The sequence below is a fragment of the Chanos chanos genome, chromosome 5 (genome assembly GCF_902362185.1).
Source record: "Chanos chanos chromosome 5, fChaCha1.1, whole genome shotgun sequence".
NCBI lineage: Eukaryota > Metazoa > Chordata > Actinopteri > Gonorynchiformes > Chanidae > Chanos > Chanos chanos.
The window spans coordinates 21,748,488-21,765,730 of NC_044499.1; the positions used below are offsets into that span (position 1 = coordinate 21,748,488).

Here is a 17,243-nt window from a genome sequence, read left to right on the forward strand (position 1 = left end):
TCTTGAAACTCCACAAAGAATGAACACCATTTGACTGTTTGATGGAGGCCTGATAAAACCATAATTGGAGAATGCAGTCTGCATGTTTTCTTTTTTTTTTTTTTTTTTAAAGCTCAAACAAAGCCTCAGCCACACCATAGAAAATGGACTCAAAGTCTCCATTGTGTATTTAGCTTGTCAGAAGTTGGTGACTATGAGTGTATGTATGCCCTGGTGTGACATAAGGGTGGTGTATGTGTCTATGTGTGTGTATGTGCTCACGTGTGTGTAGGTGTACATGAGGGGGTTATGAGGACAAGATGGTAGCTGGAGCTCACGGTCACTAAAGGACAAGGGGAAACAGAACCGTATCACTCCAGCCGTGTTTGGAGGACCAGCAGACTATGGTGCAGCAGGGAAAGATCTTATCAGAACTGTAAAGGCTCCCATTTGTTCTTCAGGCACAAAGAACTGAGGGGGGAGGAGAGACCTGTCTGAAATTTGACAGCAATTTTCCATCTGGCGCGAAAGGTTACTTTTGGCAGAAGCTGAACCGAACACACCAGATGAAGTTCTAGGGGTTTTTGTTCTATTCTTTGAATGGACACTGATGTTTCTTTTTAAAATTGGTTTGCTTGAGAAGAACCATCACAGCATTTTCTATTTAGGAAACAAACCAAATCATACCCTTTTTTAATGGTAGTCCCTCAGTTTAGAAACTACTGCCAGGTCCGACCAACTTTGTCAGTTGACAAGCAGGTACCATAGCCTAAGATGATACCATTGGGTCGAATTCATTCTGTCCCCATGACCACTTCTTTGACTACATTCAGTATTGTAGTAATGTTATGATATTGTAATAACATTATGACTATAATTGTCTTACATCACTAAATACCTTTTGCTGTTTATTTCCATTTTGCAAAGCACCTGCTTGAAAACTATATACTTCAAAACACTAGTCGTTTTTGCTGAGCTTTATACTGGTTAAACACTAAACACACAGAGCTACTGTGTTGACTGCTTTGTTTTGTTGGCCACCCATAATTATTCTTCTCAGTTCATATCAGCAGTGTGCAGGCCTCAGATTCAAGTAAGTACGGATTTTTTTTTTTTCATCAAGACTTTATAAGTGGATCTGGAATGTGGAAAAGCGTCGTTAAGAACAAAAACAACTCCTTTACTTTCCCAGAAGCTCGAGAACATTGCAAGGGCAAATAAAGAGAGGAGTAATACTATGTTTTTCAGTTCATCTCTATTCAAGTCCAGGCCACACATTCACACCAAGCAGTTCACTAAGGACCTCATGTTTAACTGAATTAGGTCTTTAAAGATTTATGGATGAGTTGGGAAATGGTGATTTAAAGCCTAGCGTGCAGTCTAAGTTGTCTGGTGTGACTGGGGTCAAACCATACAGCTTGATAAATATTGATGTCTTTCATTTTCTCACATATACTTATTTTTTCCCGTCTTAGCTCATTGAATACAAGCATTCATATAACGTTACAAGCATATTTTGTCACGCTTGGTCAGTCTCATCTTTACAGTGAAGGAAAAAAAATGCTACTACATATCAGGAGAAATAACAGTCATTAAGCTAGCTGATGACATTAGTGTGAATTGAATACAGCCTACTGTTTAATGTCTAAGTTAAGACCACATGAAAACCGCTGCCTACCCCTTGCAAAGACACACAGTTCTTTCTATAGGTCAAGATAGCACAGATTGTGCTCCAGTGTGACAAACCCCATACTCTGGCCGTCAGGCCTACTCAGGCCAGCAGATCAAACTATCAGAGTACAGTCTGCCATCCTGTCCCCCTTCCATCTGTAACATCACTAGAAGGTGCCAAGATGGTTGTATCCAGTAGCACTCAGAAAGGCTGATTCAAGGGAAAGTTACAGAATGTTAATGCCAAGCTGACCTTCCCTTCAGACTAAACACAGGCAAAATTCAACAGGGTAGAGGCAGCCTGAAGGTAACGTGGAAACAGTCACTGGCTAGCACAAAACAAACCTGATTATATTTTATTTATTAAGACAGAGGCCAGTAGGAAGTGTGGTCTATATATCAACCAAAGCGATTCCTAAGTTCACTTAGGGAAATAGACTGGAGAGGTGACAAAACATCAGAATGAATTATTCTCTCTGTCCTCACCTGTAATCACTGTGTGTTTGTGCAGCAGTGCTGACATAAGCCTTTAATAACAATATCACAGTAGTAATACGATTCCCTGTTGACAGTTTGTAAAATAAATATTGTCCGAAGTGTACGTATGGTATGCCAAGACAAGAAAAGTAGCAGACCTGTTTGTGGTCTAAATTACAATCTCGCCAGTGTAACATACCATCAGATGACACACTATGAGCTATAGTTTAAATCAGATTTCTCAAACAAGAATTAAGCTTAGTCCTGAACTAAAGAGCAAAATAGGCATTTTAAATTGAGAATATGGTATTTAGAGCCATTTCAGGACCAGAATGCTGTCTCAAACTAAATTTCTGTGTGAATTACCACATGATAGACTACAATATTATGTCTTACATCAGGGGATCTCAGTCAGGGGTTTGGAATCCCCTTGGTGAAATTGTGATGAAAAAGTCTATGGCAAATTAAATTCATTCCGTTAAAATACCAAGGGTGTACTTGTGAAAAATATCATTTGAGATTGAAGGAGCTTAGCTGACAAAAAGAGGTTGAGAACCCACGTCTTAGGTAATGCTCCAAGAAACTGCTTCTTTTGGGCACATTTTGCATGAACTACTGATTTGTTGTGATACTGTCATGAAATTGTGTTGTGATATTGATTGGCAGTGGGTTAATTTCTTTTGTTTAAAAAAAGAATATGAAGACATAGGAGAAATATCTATTGAGTGGACGTTAACAAATCCAGCACAGAACATCATGACTGTTAATTGAGCAGAAATAAGCCACTGGCTATCTGACTGAGGCTTGTAATGGCTTTTTAAACACTTGAACGTGATGGCTGATGACCGTGGCTCTTATCTGTTCTCCCTGCCCATCTCTCACAGCTCGTTTAACATGCCTGACCATCCACAGGCTCCCTCTTGCTTGCCATTGCCGAAGCCTTTGCATCGGAGTTGAGCAACCCCTATTTTAATTAAAAAAGAAAAAGGAAAAAAAAAATATTGCCATGGGCTGTAGATATTGTCAGTGTCATTTTAATTTTTTCAGTGACAGTTAGGAGATTGTCTGTTACAGTAACAAACTTCCTAATTTAAGCACAATAAGTTCTCTGATATGCATCCTTTTTTTTGTTGTTGTTCAACCAGGCCTTCATTTGAACAAATATATTTGTCTGTATTTAGCCTCTGATTAGCCAACAGTCCTTAAATGAATATTAACTCTGTTTACTGGATTGTGTCGTCCAACTGCCTGTTTACTCTCACTTATCTAAGCCTAGTACTTCTGAACAGCGAGTTAATTTTTCCTGCACTGCAATAACTCATAACCTCTGTTGAGGTTTTATACAGAAAAGCTGACATAAAACTGAAGTATAAATCCACGCCCCTCTTCTTGACTCCCGGCTGGTATCAGTTTAGCGAGTCATTATGATTAGACGTATTATTAGCTATTCTGTTATTACAGTCAGCTAGGCCAAAGGTACACACCTCATGTACAGCCCCCATTTAAAGCCTTGCGTACAACTCCACAGGCGCCACAGTACGACCATATAACAATATAGTCAAATATGTCATTGCATAAAAATAAACGTCGTTACCTTGTCGAGAGTAGATCAACATGATGTTCTGATATATACGCTGTAAAATCTAATTGTTACTAAATTAACATGTGTTGCATCAGAGTTTGCGCTTCAGTTAAGTTGCTGACATTTGCTTGATTTAGTTCAAGCAAAGATTTTGCAAGATTTCTTTCCTATTCTTTCCCACTCTTTCTACAAAAAAGTATGTAATTTCTTTCAAAAGACTGATCTGAACAAAGATCAATATTCACGCGTTTTGTTGTAACGTAAAAAAGCGGAATAAACTGTGCTAATATACTCAAAGAAGTAACAATGAATTCCTAACCAGTTTGTTTAATCAGTCCATTTGTCTTATCACACGTACGTGAGCAGCACACATTGTGTATTTCTTAAAAATACAGAAAGGTTTCCATCTTTTCTGTGTCTACACTGTATCTTTTAGCAGGCGTGCTTTTATTACTTGGAAAAACCTCTTCTGAAGATGTGCGCTTCACGCTAAATTTAGAAATGGACAAAAATGAGATCTTCATGGACAGTGAAGGAGCACATGACTTGTACTGGGTGTGACCATCCAATGATCTGTGGGAAGACTGCGGTTGCATGCCATCTATCCACGCTTCCTGGCCCCTAACACACAAACAAGGCAGAGTTTGGTTAGCAGGTGAGGGTGTTTCATTGTGGGCGGGGCCGGCCAGGCAGGCAAGGACGGTTCACACTGTCCAAATGACAAAGGTTGCTTTTACACCTGCCCGCTTAGTTTAATCATCTACCATTTCAAACAGCCGCACGCAGCCCTCTGACTGCGTCCCCCAGGCCCGGTAGGACTATGCTTAACCTCCCAACACAGCCGTACGTGGGAAGGCTATATCGGGTATAAAACTTAACTGCACCTTCCATAAACCACGTGTAAATAGGTCAATTTTTAATGCACAACTGAAGAGTCGGCAAGACTTCACAAATACAGGAAATAACTTTTTCGACAGCGTTCGTTATAAAAAAATTTTTTAGGCCAATAAATATTCTTCTCTATTAAGTAAACCTTACGCGAAAATGGCTGCTTGGTTGACTGACAGTTTTTGAGTGAAATGTTTTTTTAAACAATGGGACGCTTGTCATTATGGTCCGTTTGAGAGAATTCTATTCTCAGCGGAGAACACACTACACACCGGGAGCACAAATCACGATTCTCAGATATGGATCATGTTCATTCTACTTATATATTATTACAGCTGGTAGCAAGCAAATGTCGCTTAACTTGTTCTATCCATTGATCTGGGCAGATTAATATTCGTTAACTATTCTTTTTTTATTGTGAATTTGTAAAAGTCATGACACATGGCCGGGAAAACAAATGCAAGAGAATCTAAAGAAGCAATCGAAGAACTGTGCTAAAATTTAGATTGTAGTCATGTGACGTAGTTGTATCATACCTCTATCATACTTATACCTCTCACATAATTTATTGTGACGATAACGTTGCCGCCAGGCCTGTGACCTAGCAAATTTAGGATGTTGCGCAAAGTTAGTTTGTCGAGTGTTTTCTACTGCTATGACAGTGGCACGTTTCAGAGAGCGTAGCCTACTATAACCTATTTAAACAGTGGGAAATGTTTGGGCTAATCACAGTCATCTTACTAATACTGATTTATTACAATAGTCGCACTGGCAAACTGTCAGTCGAAATATATTTTGCATATGTATTTTGATGTAACTAACTACATAAATAATATGAATTATTCAACCTATCAGATTTCCAAAAGTGCCTTCACCATGTGATCCTCGATAGTAAAATAAATGTGCTTATATTCCAAATTTAATTAATCCTGTTATTGAAGTGGGACGTGCTGTTGTTGATGGGAGTGTTTTGGTGATCATGTGCACATATTGTAATGGTTCGCATAGCCAATCTAATATCTCTTCAAGCCTTCCCTATTGACAGAGAAGACAGCTGTATTGTTAGATATTTTTAAACTTAAGATGATGTTACAAGCCACCTCCGGTCTACCTACTATGTTGCTGTCATTCTTAAATGGTAGTCTGGCTACGTTATCATTAACGGATCGAACATCTGTGCTCATTTTAACGAATTTTCACAGATTTTCTGAATTATGCCTGATTATCTTGATTGATCTGCACTGTAATGTCCAACAACATGCATGAACTAAGAAATATTTCCCGTGTATATTCTCGAGATAATAATAATAATAATAATAATAATAATAATAATAATAATAATAATAATAATGTAACGTTCTTCCCTTGTTGTTCTAAATAAATATTATAAATTTCACTTTCGTCCGTCTGGACATACGTCATAGTTATTCCACAACGTTACGTAGCCTATGATTAATTCAATGTAAATTAACTATACTTGGCATTTATAGCCTACCCTCCGAGTATTCTTATAGACTGTGCTGGGTTTTCTTGTATAATCTAAATAGTATGAGTCATAAAAAAAAGGAGACTGAAGTTTGAAAAAATTAGTGCTGAATTAGCCTGGACTTCTCAAAGTTTTGTTTGAAAAAGGTAGAGTTGGCATAAAATTAGTCCTCATAATTAATGTCGTTGTTTTGCTACATTGCTGCATTAAAGGTTGCGATATAGCCTACAATTTGTGCCACTTAACAGACTGCAGATAATTCGTCGTTCTTCGTTGGATTTGTCTGGGGTCATTAAGGCGAGGTACTCTGAAAGACAGATAAAGTCGTTGAACATTCCCCCTCTCTCACGGCAAGTGTCTGCTTTTAACTAACTCTAGTAGAGAGGCGATTCTTCACAATGTAGGCTACTGGGTAGCATGCATTCAACATGCTGGAAGTTAGATATGACGTATCACAATAGCAACTACCAGTTACAGTTTAATCGAATTTCTTGATTTCATTGTTATCAACTATAGGCGGCAAACATCTTTATCTTGTCGGTAGGCTACTTGTTGAGTATTCACAATAGCAGAGTGTTATGCAATGGTGTGCTGAAGTCGCATATTTTCCCCCCGAATAGCCATCAATCAGTTCACGTTTTAACTGTAAATCTATTCACGTGTTTTTTTTAAAAAACGGGCCTTTTTACATTTAGCAACGTTACCGTACCACATGAATGCTTTTCTTGATCCTTCAATGACATTTGTGTAGTAATGTAGTGTGTAGATTCATTAAATAAGGATCATTACTGTAACTAAAATAGTGGGATAAAACGGTTTAACACAAGCAGCTATAGTATACTGTACAGTATACCGTAGTGCTGTATTATTGATATTATAATTATCATTGTTATTGTTATTGTTGTTGATGATGATGATGATGATTATGATGATGATGATGTTATTATTGTTGTTGTTATTGTTATATTTTTATTTATTTTACACGTTTTTCTACAATTCTGTAAGACTTTATTTGATTATTGATTATTGCCAATTGAGACTGCATAAATGAAACTGAATACACAAAACTGATTAAATGTGCCTGTTAAATGCCTCTGACAAACGCGACGTCGTTTCTTTTTCCCGAAACAAAAAGGGATTCCTTTTTTTCACTTGTTCTGGCGATCCCTGGCTTATGTGAAGATAGCAAACGATCAGACTGCGTGGCGTCCTGCCACTCTCCAACAAGTGATTCGTCACTAGTTACTGTCAAAGAGACACTCATCACGGCCACAGACTTAGAACACCTTATTTGTCAAAGTGATCCCGGACAGACAATATGCTAACGCCTTGATTATGTATTCGCGCGCCCATATGGAAATTGTCTGCGGTTTTTGTCGCCGGCAGAATTCAGACAATGTTCCTATACATTACTATTTAAACTACACACATGATTCTTTGTTGATTTGTTTTTGTTGTTGTTGTTTATTTGTTTGTTCTTTTTTACCAAGAGATGTTTGCTGCCTAGCGGTACCATATTTTGATTTGTGTGCCGTTCCATCGGATGTATGAAATTATTGAATAACCAATATTTTATAAAACTGCATAGGTTACAGACGCACCAAATGCATTTTCACCCATCCATGTTTCCACTGGTTCTTGGAAAGTGAAAGGAATGGGGGAGAGACACCTGAAGGACAAATAACTTTGTACGAGTAGTTCCAATCAGATAAAAACGCGCTTTAAGTGTTGGAAGAAATGTTGGCTCTTAAAAGCAGAATGGACATTGTTCGAACCAGTTTCACATTTAGACGACAAACAAAAAGTGCAGATGTTGGCACGGATCGCACATCTCTAAAATGCTTATGTGACCTGCAATGTTCCGAAATATGTTTACACGTTCTCTTACTTATATTGACCCCCATTTTGATTATCTAATATAAATGCAAGTATACAAAGAATAAGATGCGAGTTTGTGTTATGAGTGGAATAAACGTTTTGTGACTTAAAAGCAATAGCTGCAGAAAATAACCAAGAATTTAATTGAATCGACGTCCTCCATCTTTTGATCATTTCACAAAACAATGTATATTCTACCTGAACGAATTATCACCAGGTTCAAAGCCTTTCACTCTGTAATACGCATCGCCTGCTGGGTGTTTGTGTAGAATCCCTTTCAGTCCTAAATGTGTCCCTTTGACTTAAATAAACTAATTACTAATGGCCCTCATTACTATCACATAGATCATCCTCAAACATCAAAACAAAACACAAGCACGTGATTCCATCACTGAACTACTCTGATTAACCAATGAAAGGTTGAATAAAAGGCAGCCTATATAACTAGGCATAATTAGTTACTTTTATAAACGCAAACGTTTATCCACGTCTCATCAAAAAAGCACTCGTTATTCATAAAAAATCATAAATTGGTTGAAAAGAAACAATAACCTTGATCAGCAGACCATGCACAAATTTGAAAAAGGACGCGAAGACATACAAAATATTTTGTTTCGTTCATTTTCCCGACAATGTTCTAATCTAATATCGCAACATTTTGTTGAAATTTTGATTCTAAATAAATTAAAGATAACTTGCATGCGCACTTCTCGTCAGCATGAGGTATTTAGTTTAGGATATTCACATTGCAAAGCTATAAAAAGCAACGAATAAATTAATTTGCTATAGGCCTAATTAATAAAGCAGTTATTGTCCGATTAATATCTATCGAGTCTATAAAGCATATCGTACGGGTTAGTATTAAAATAGCCTCAGAAATATATAAAATTCTAATAAAACCCAGACCGAAAAGAATAGGCTATACTCTGGTACTTTGGCTGAGACGCTGACGTCGTCAACGCTTTTGTTAATTCAAAGTGTTCAAATCTGACACTATGTATTTTCTAAGTTAAGTAATTTGCAGTCATTCCCAAAGCACTGTTTTTCCTTGATTGATTGTAGAGGCTAGCACCCCCAGAGTGTCGATGTGTTTGCCTAACTTGAATCCAATCAGAGAGCACCTTCGGTTTCTGACTACGGCTACAAGAGGCGCCTCCTCTCTTATACTTCGTCACTAGGGCGCTAAGCGTTCCATTCCAAAATTTCCCGAAGACCTGATACGACATAACTATTGGATACTGCAAACAGCGACTTAATGGCTAACTACCAATAGGTCAGTACTGACTTTTCTTCTGAAATACGTCGTATTTATTATAGTTTTCTCCTGCTCTCCTCAAACATCTGGCTTCGGTACAGCGTCGTGCCAGCTGCGGAGAACCTAAATCATTTCGGGTATTGTTTTGTCCCTCTCTCCCTGCCTCTCGCTCTTATCTGTTATTGGTCTTATCAAGCGGTTATCTCTTCGCTGCAAAGACATATTGCTTTGGGTTTCCTATCTGTTACGGTGAGGGTTTTTTGTGATTATGATGAAGCTACATGAAGAGGGAGGACGAGGTTCATGACACGGATGGATTCAGCTCTAGTATGTAGTTCCCACTATGGGTCGTATGTATATACGCACTTAATAAATCGGTTATAATATGGTGGAATCTCGCTTTTCTAATGTGGCTGTACGGTTAAAACTTCATTAGCTTGTTTAACTGAATTATTTACCTCAAATATTGCGCTGCGTGGATTTGACATGTTCTTGATAAGTTGTGGCTAACCGTGACACGAATTATTTTCAAAATGAAAGTGCGCTGCCCTCGTGAAAAGTGGACATTGTCTCGGAATACTAAGGGGAACATGTTTCGCAGCATTTAAGATAATTAAGTTACTGTTAAAAACACTGTCTTCACATAGCTGAAGTTAGTTTCTCCCTGATATTTTGCGAATACGGGATGTGCTCGCCTTTGTGAATTCTTGTCCGTTCTTGCTCTTCAAGCCATTGCGTTTGTGATTGAATAAATTAACAAAAGTTCGTTGCATCTGTTCGACAAATCTTATTACACGTGCGTGCAGCCTCACGAGTTGTTGGGGTTTTTTTTTTTCATTCGCAGGGTAGCTTACCTCTCACCCTTTTTTCACAAGCTGTGAGGTATCAAACGCATCCTGGATGGACCTGGGTGACAACAGCTGGTCCATGGTCAAGCGTGAAGTGTCCAGCAGCCCAGGGTCGCCGCCGGCTGAACAGAGCTACCTACACGGTGACAGGAGGGACCGTCACGCGTCGGAGGAGCTGAGATCACCGGCGCCGCCGACGCATCTTGACACAGTGGGAGGCCGACGCACCGAGGGCAGGCCCCTACACTCCTACGTCCACTTTGGACAACCCAGCAACGCCCTGCCCAACTCGGAGGACATTACGCTCTTCACAGACTTAGACCAAGGCAATAAGCTCATCATCTCGGGCGGTGCGCACAAGGGAGGACTCATCGTGGACCCCACCGACATGTATCAGACCCTGGCCATCGCCGCTGCCCAGAGTCAAACCAGTTATGACTCTCCTACAGCCAGTTACATGCACTCCAACCCGAACTCTCCCGTGTATGTGCCAACTTCCCGCGTGGGGCCCATGATACCGAGCCTGCCTTACTTGCAACCTAGCGTGTCATCGCAGCCAAGCCACGCGGTAAGCAGTCACACGGTCTGGTCGCAGTCAACCCCAGAGAGCCCTTCCTATACCACCGGGAGCCCTCATACCTCCAACCGTTTTCACTACTCCCCAAGTCCGCCCATGAATAATGGCACATCCAGGGACACCAGCTATACCAACCCGCTGAATGTAAATAGCCGCGACCAGTACCTCTCCCGACCCATAAGTGGATCTTACACCAGTCCGTACTCTCCGTATGTGGGGCCACAACTCTCGCAATTGCCCTACCGCTTGGCCCGGAGGCCCCTTCGAGAATTCCATGCTTCATTCCTTGCAAACCAGAGGCGCGCCCCTGTCAATTCGAGGACCAAACGGTACATATTTTTACTCTCTCTCTCTCTCTCTCTCTCTCTCTCACTCACTCTCTCTCTACCACATTTGGCATGTAGCTTATATTCTGTTTTATTAAAATTTAGAGAAAAAAATCAGAAGGCCATGGGTCAGTAGTTTGGCTGTCGGATGTTTTGGCCTGTGCATTATATTGTTAGGCGTCTCAGCTTCAAGAAAGTGGAAAAAGTAGGCTTCAAAGAAACATTTTTACATTTCCAAATCAATTTGTTTCAAGCTATCTGCATACTTTTTAGAGAAGTCTCAGTTGCAATAAAATAAATAAATAAACAAATAAATAAAACAAACCACAGTTATTTCTATGTTTTCACAATTTCATAAAAATTGAAATTAGCAACTCAGGATGCAATAGAAGAATGATGCACGCACTGTATGGAGCGAAGTATATGTTATTTTTCTTATTAATATACGGTTTTTGATTAAAAAAAACCCTAAAGTATTTTTCTTCTTGCAGAACAGTTGGGGAAAAAACCTGCTCAATACATTGTTCTTGATTTTTTCGTTAATCCGCCTATCATTAATTATGTCGCTGTAGCAAATGTAAATCAGCAGCGCGTTAATTTAATAAACGCAATTATCCACCAAGACTTACTGTGTTACTGTCAAAGTGTAAGTATTTAACAAAAAAGTCTTTCATCTAATGCCGACACAGACGGGCAGCCTAAACGTGTGATTAATGTATTATGTTAACGTCGTTCTAATTTACAGCCCCTTTAAGCTGATGGGTGCTCTAAATGTTTTTGTCTCACAGATATACTGGATGACATGGTTGAGAGCCGAGAGTGCGTCAATTGCGGCTCTATTTCCACCCCGCTGTGGAGGCGCGATGGCACAGGTCACTTTCTCTGCAATGCCTGTGGTCTGTACAGCAAAATGAATGGACTCAGTCGGCCATTAATTAAACCTCAGAAGCGTATGGTAAGCACCCGGTTGTCGAGTTTCTCTGCCACTCTATTTCCTTTCTGTTTATTTCAAACAATACCTTGAGGTTATCTCCAAGGATCCTTACTGTTCTACTCCCATAATAAACGTTATTTTTATTGGCTCATTGCTGACCAGAGAAAAAAAAACCCGGACATGTTGGGAACATTCATGACTTAAGTTACTACACGGTTTATATTTGAGCGGGTAGAGAGAAAAATATCTGCCTCGAAAGCGCTGGGACCTTGAACATTGTCTAACGATTTTTATGACTGAATAGTTTTAGTTACATTTACAGTGGACCTTGCAAGATTTCACAACTATACGACAACCCGTTATATTTTATAATTGTTTGTTCTTTCAGTCATCATCGAGACGGATTGGGTTGTCCTGTGCTAATTGCCAGACCAGCACTACAACATTGTGGCGTAGAAACGCAGAGGGAGAACCAGTGTGTAACGCATGTGGACTTTATACAAAATTACACGGGGTACTCACAACTTTTATCCTATACTTTGAAAAAGCGTCATGAATAACCTTTTAGATCGGAACGAATTTCGCAATTTTTAAAACAGATAAATAAATAAAACTCAGATATTTCAAACTGTGATGTTACGTAGACAAATACTTGTCCTTCCAATACTGTAGGTACCCCGGCCCCTCGCTATGAAGAAAGAAGGAATTCAAACGAGGAAAAGAAAACCAAAAACCCTGAACAAATCAAAGGGATCATCCGGTACAGAAAATGGGTTAACTCTTCCTGTTATTGTTTGCATTTATCTAAATCCATACGTTCACGAAGGCTGATTATTGGTCTATTTTATAGGAAGTACTTCTGTTCCCATGACTCCAACATCTTCGTCATCTTCCAATTCCGAGGAGTGTTCGAAGACCAGTCCTCCATCGACGCAGGTGTCTGCGACCGCGGTAAGTTGAAACCTTTAGGTCAACTTCTAACTAAACTGTTAGTTCAAAACGGCTTTCTTGTAAAACTTAAAAATAAACGGGCTTATCATTTCACTCGTGAACACGATGTTCTATTATATCGACAGGTATTTTTTCAGATATCAAATAAATTCGTTTCAAATACAGCTGTCCATTAAAAAAAGAAAAAAATCGCGTAGATTAACATGCTTAAATTGACTCTTATAATTGGCAGATTAAGCTTACACGAGGCTAAATGCATTTTGGCAACCCACGTAATAAATGTGTACGTTTACATTTGAATGAACAGTTGTGATAACTGATTTTAAAGCTGGACCGCCCACACTGCTTTCCTCGTTCACCGTCCAATACTGAGTTAATTAATTGTATAAATACAACAGTCCTTATGTTTTACTGTTGACATTGCAATAAAACAGATGTACAAGTTATAAATAGATCACAATAATTCAAGTCTCTTTGTTGTAGTTTTTTAAAGTGATATAAATCGAGATAACAATTCAACAAATCATTTTCTGCACCATGAAATGATAGTTGTATCATGAAACAATTGCACAAGCAATCGATTAATGATAAATTGCATATTTTGACTAATGTGACGGCCCCTATCACATCTTAAATGTAATATCATTTTTCAGCTGTGCATGGCCTTGAAATGAAATCATCTCTGTTTGGTTGTAGGTGAACTCCTCCACTTTGGCTGGCCAAGTTGAGGTACCAGGCACCACCGCAGGCTCCATTGTGAAATATCCAGGCCAGGAGGGTCTCTACACCAACGTGGGGCTCACGTCCACCGCTGATGTGGCGGCCTCTGTTCGAGGGGACACTTGGTGCACCATGGCCTTGGCCTGACTCTGTCTGGCGGGACGGCGGCCATTTCGCAGGACCCCGACTCCCAGGACCGTCCTGCTGCCGTTGTCCTTAAAATGGCTGTTCACGTTCCTGGCTGGGAGTGCGTTGGTGTTGTTCCTGACTTCAAGGTCCAAGTTCATTTCCCTTTCTCTCAAGACTCGGCGAGCTGACACAAATGCACCAAGAGTGGCTTTATTTCTTATGCTCCTGACCGTTTTGATTCATCCATGGAGATATTCTTAATGGATGTTGGCATTCATCTGGAAGACTTGTCAGTGCCTTTCCAAAAAAAGGAGAACATTATAGATGAGGTATACGCTGATTGATTCCTCACAACCTGCATTTTGGTACTCTGAGAACACGCACTGCACTATGGGGCATCATTCAATGGAGTAAGTGGATCAAAAATGTAATCTTATTTTTATTTTTTATTTCTTTTTGAAAAATGAATTAATGTATATAGAATACTAATGGATATATAACGCCCCTCTGAAGACAAAGTTGTTGATTTAATTTGAGTGCTCTGAACAGAAAAAGAAAAAAAAAAAAACCCTTTTCCCTAAAGAAAAGAAAAAAAAGTTTGATCTCTCTGCAACTGGAATTGAAGAAAAGAACGAAGATTTACTTCCTGAATGAATGCAATAGTATTTATGAATCTATGATTATGTCGCAGTATGTCTGTGTTTGTCAATAAAGGTAATGTTAAATAGAGTAGGACTGAGGCCTTGCTCTTGCTGTAATTCTTTCTTTTCTTGCATGTTGTAACAGTTGCCAATGGCGAGGATGTTGCTCACAAATCTGCACCTGCTCCATTTTTGAAGCTCTTATGGAATTGGATTGATAATTGAATGTTTTAATACAGGGTATATCAGAGACAAGGATTGTTTAACTGTCGTTGCTTCTTTGTTTGATTTTAATTTTCCACATGATAGACAATCAGTGTTAAATCAAAAACGATCTGATTTAACACCTGATTTAGGTGACAAGAACATTGTAAACGGTATGGTACTATTTTGTAGATTTTGTTTTGGCTGATTCAGAAGGACTGAAGGGGCAACATTGCATGGAAAGTTTGACATTAACAAAACAGAACACAGAAATAACAATATCTATGTATCCACCCAGCAGAACAAATGAAAGTCAGGTTCCTTTATAACTGATGTTACAATACTAAAACTGCAAAAGTGTATTTTACATGTAACAGAGACTTAACTACCTAACTTGTGACGTTGATGTATAAATATCAATGGCTACTTTTAACCTCCTGTTATTATTTTCTGACAATTTACATACAGTTCTGCGGCCTCTAGGTTTGATGTTTGAGTTGACAGACAAAAGCTTGGAGAGCTGTTTGTTTTAAGCAATAAACTGCAAGAGATATATAAACAATTGTTGAAAAAAAAAATGGGTTTCCATATGAATTATCGTTCCAGCCTTTGATGTGATATAATGATAATGATTTTGATTATGATTATCACTGATAATCCATCAAAGCAGCGTAGCTTGGTCAAACGTCTCAAGTGGTATTAGTTCATGGATTCAGCTTCAGAACAGACATATGTTGGATCATGCATCTCTTCAACACTTCTTATCATCGCTCGGAATGGAAGTCTGCTATGAGGGCAGACTCAAAGAATCTAACCAAAGGCTGCATCTGTTCCAATTTGAATGGGAAGAAGTACAAATTTGTGAGGGACATTGATGAGTTCTGTCAGCTGGGACATTTTTAAGCAACTCATGGAGCATTTAGGTGCGGTGAATCTTTCTCTTTAAAAAAAAAAAAGAAGGCCTATTTATTTCTTATTTTTAAAATGTGTCTCTTAGAAGTGTTTTTTTTTCTTGTTTTGTTTTGGATCAATGTGTTTGTAATGTCTTTGTTGTGTTTTCCTGACGTATTGTCAGTTTGAATACATTTTGGTTTCCTCAGACTGGTTGTTCTACTGTAGAGTTTGAGATTGAAATGGTGTCTGAGAAATATGCCAAAGTGTCATTTTAAGCTGAACATGACAATTCTTTGTTTGTTGGTTCAGCAGTGACGTTCAGGAGTGTCATAGTTTTGAAAATGAAAAGTTGACTCTTAAATTTGTATTTAAGTATTCTAACTTCTCTCTCTCTCTGCTTCTGAAACAAGTCAGTACTTCTGACAAGACATCAAATGTTGTTGTTTTTTCTTTGTTTTGTTTTGTTCATTATCATGAAAGACTTTATGTCTTTTCATTACAGACATCTTGCTGCATTACTTTATTGGAGTTTGTCCAGATTTGCAGATTCAAGCATATTCTACTTAGAAAAGTAGTAAAGATAAAGGTATTCTATGTCAACTGCTGACTTTGACTAATGGAGTGATGTCATCACATTAAATATAAAATTCAAATGAGTAGTTTCCATCTGAATGTTGAGTGAATACTTGCTCTCCAGTTAGGTTCACTGAAATACTGTACTGGGAACAATAAATAAGAACCATCATTGAGCTATCAGTGTTTTTTCTTTGTTTATCCCCTCCCCCCCCCCCCCCCCCCCCCCCCCCCCGCCCCCCGCCTTTGTGCATATAACAATTTGGATAGATAATTGTACTCTGGTTTTCACAAACTGAAGTATCTGACAAAATTAATCTTTTTGTTGGAAGCGTAGCTTGTCACTTGCAAGCCATTCTCTTTGCATTGTTCAAACTCTTTACACTCTTTTATATCACTAAAGATTCATGAGGCACTTCCTCATGCTTTCCTTTTGATAGAAATTGCCAGTGTATACGTGGAAACTTTAGAGGATACTATGCAACAGTTAAGTGTGTGTGTGTGTGTGTGTGTGTGTGTGTGTATGGGGGGCGGGGGGGGGGGGGGGGGGGGTAAAAGTAACTCTTTGAAGACTTTAATGTGGTCAGTACCAAATCAATATAAGTTTGTGTAAGCTGGGTATGTTGCTCAGGGTAATATGGGCAATTTTTGTCAAATCCCTAGTTATCTTATCTCCACAGTGTCTATATGTTGAAGCTATTCATTTGAACACAGATGTGTTTCAACAGTACAATGTTACTGTACACCTTATACCTGTAGGTGAGAAAGCAGTTCTGTTTGGAATGATCCTACATGATCCTACAAATGATGTATAGTAGTGTTTTTGTCAATGGATATCACTTTGTATATTTGGCCTTTAGTCTCTTAATGTTTTGGAAAGTCTGTTCAAGGTTCAGTAGAGTGATTGGTCTGTGTGAACTTTGCCCTGTCAGTATGCCGAACTTTGACCTCGGTTTGCACTTTGATTTATGACCTCATCTCTATTATAATGTGTTCTAAGGAGGTGGGCTATCTGATGTGACTGAGTCTGAGGCCTTGATTAACGGACTTTCACAGACAAGTTTTCTTTGTGGTACTGTATGTTATCATCTGCTCTCTACTGAATGAAAAAAAAAACATATTCAAATGCAAAGAAAATGAGGAAACCAATTGCCAACTCAGCTCTTGGATATTGTTTTGGTGTCCGCTTTTAAGGTTGTAAACACAGCTGTGTTCCCTAGCAACTTAGCA

At 38.9% G+C, this 17,243-nt stretch overlaps 1 protein-coding gene across 1 annotated transcript; it reads left to right on the forward strand.

Moving 5' to 3' along the window:
- The first annotated feature begins 9,150 nt into the window (after positions 1 to 9,150).
- gata6 (GATA binding protein 6) lies at positions 9,151 to 16,190 on the forward strand. Its single transcript, XM_030773422.1, is given in 8 exon segments — positions 9,151 to 9,234; positions 10,061 to 10,878; positions 10,880 to 10,970; positions 11,756 to 11,922; positions 12,290 to 12,415; positions 12,574 to 12,661; positions 12,752 to 12,852; positions 13,549 to 16,190. Coding segments are annotated over 7 exon segments (1,506 nt in total). The 5' UTR covers positions 9,151 to 9,234; positions 10,061 to 10,116; the 3' UTR covers positions 13,720 to 16,190.
- Positions 16,191 to 17,243: the final 1,053 nt, after the last annotated feature.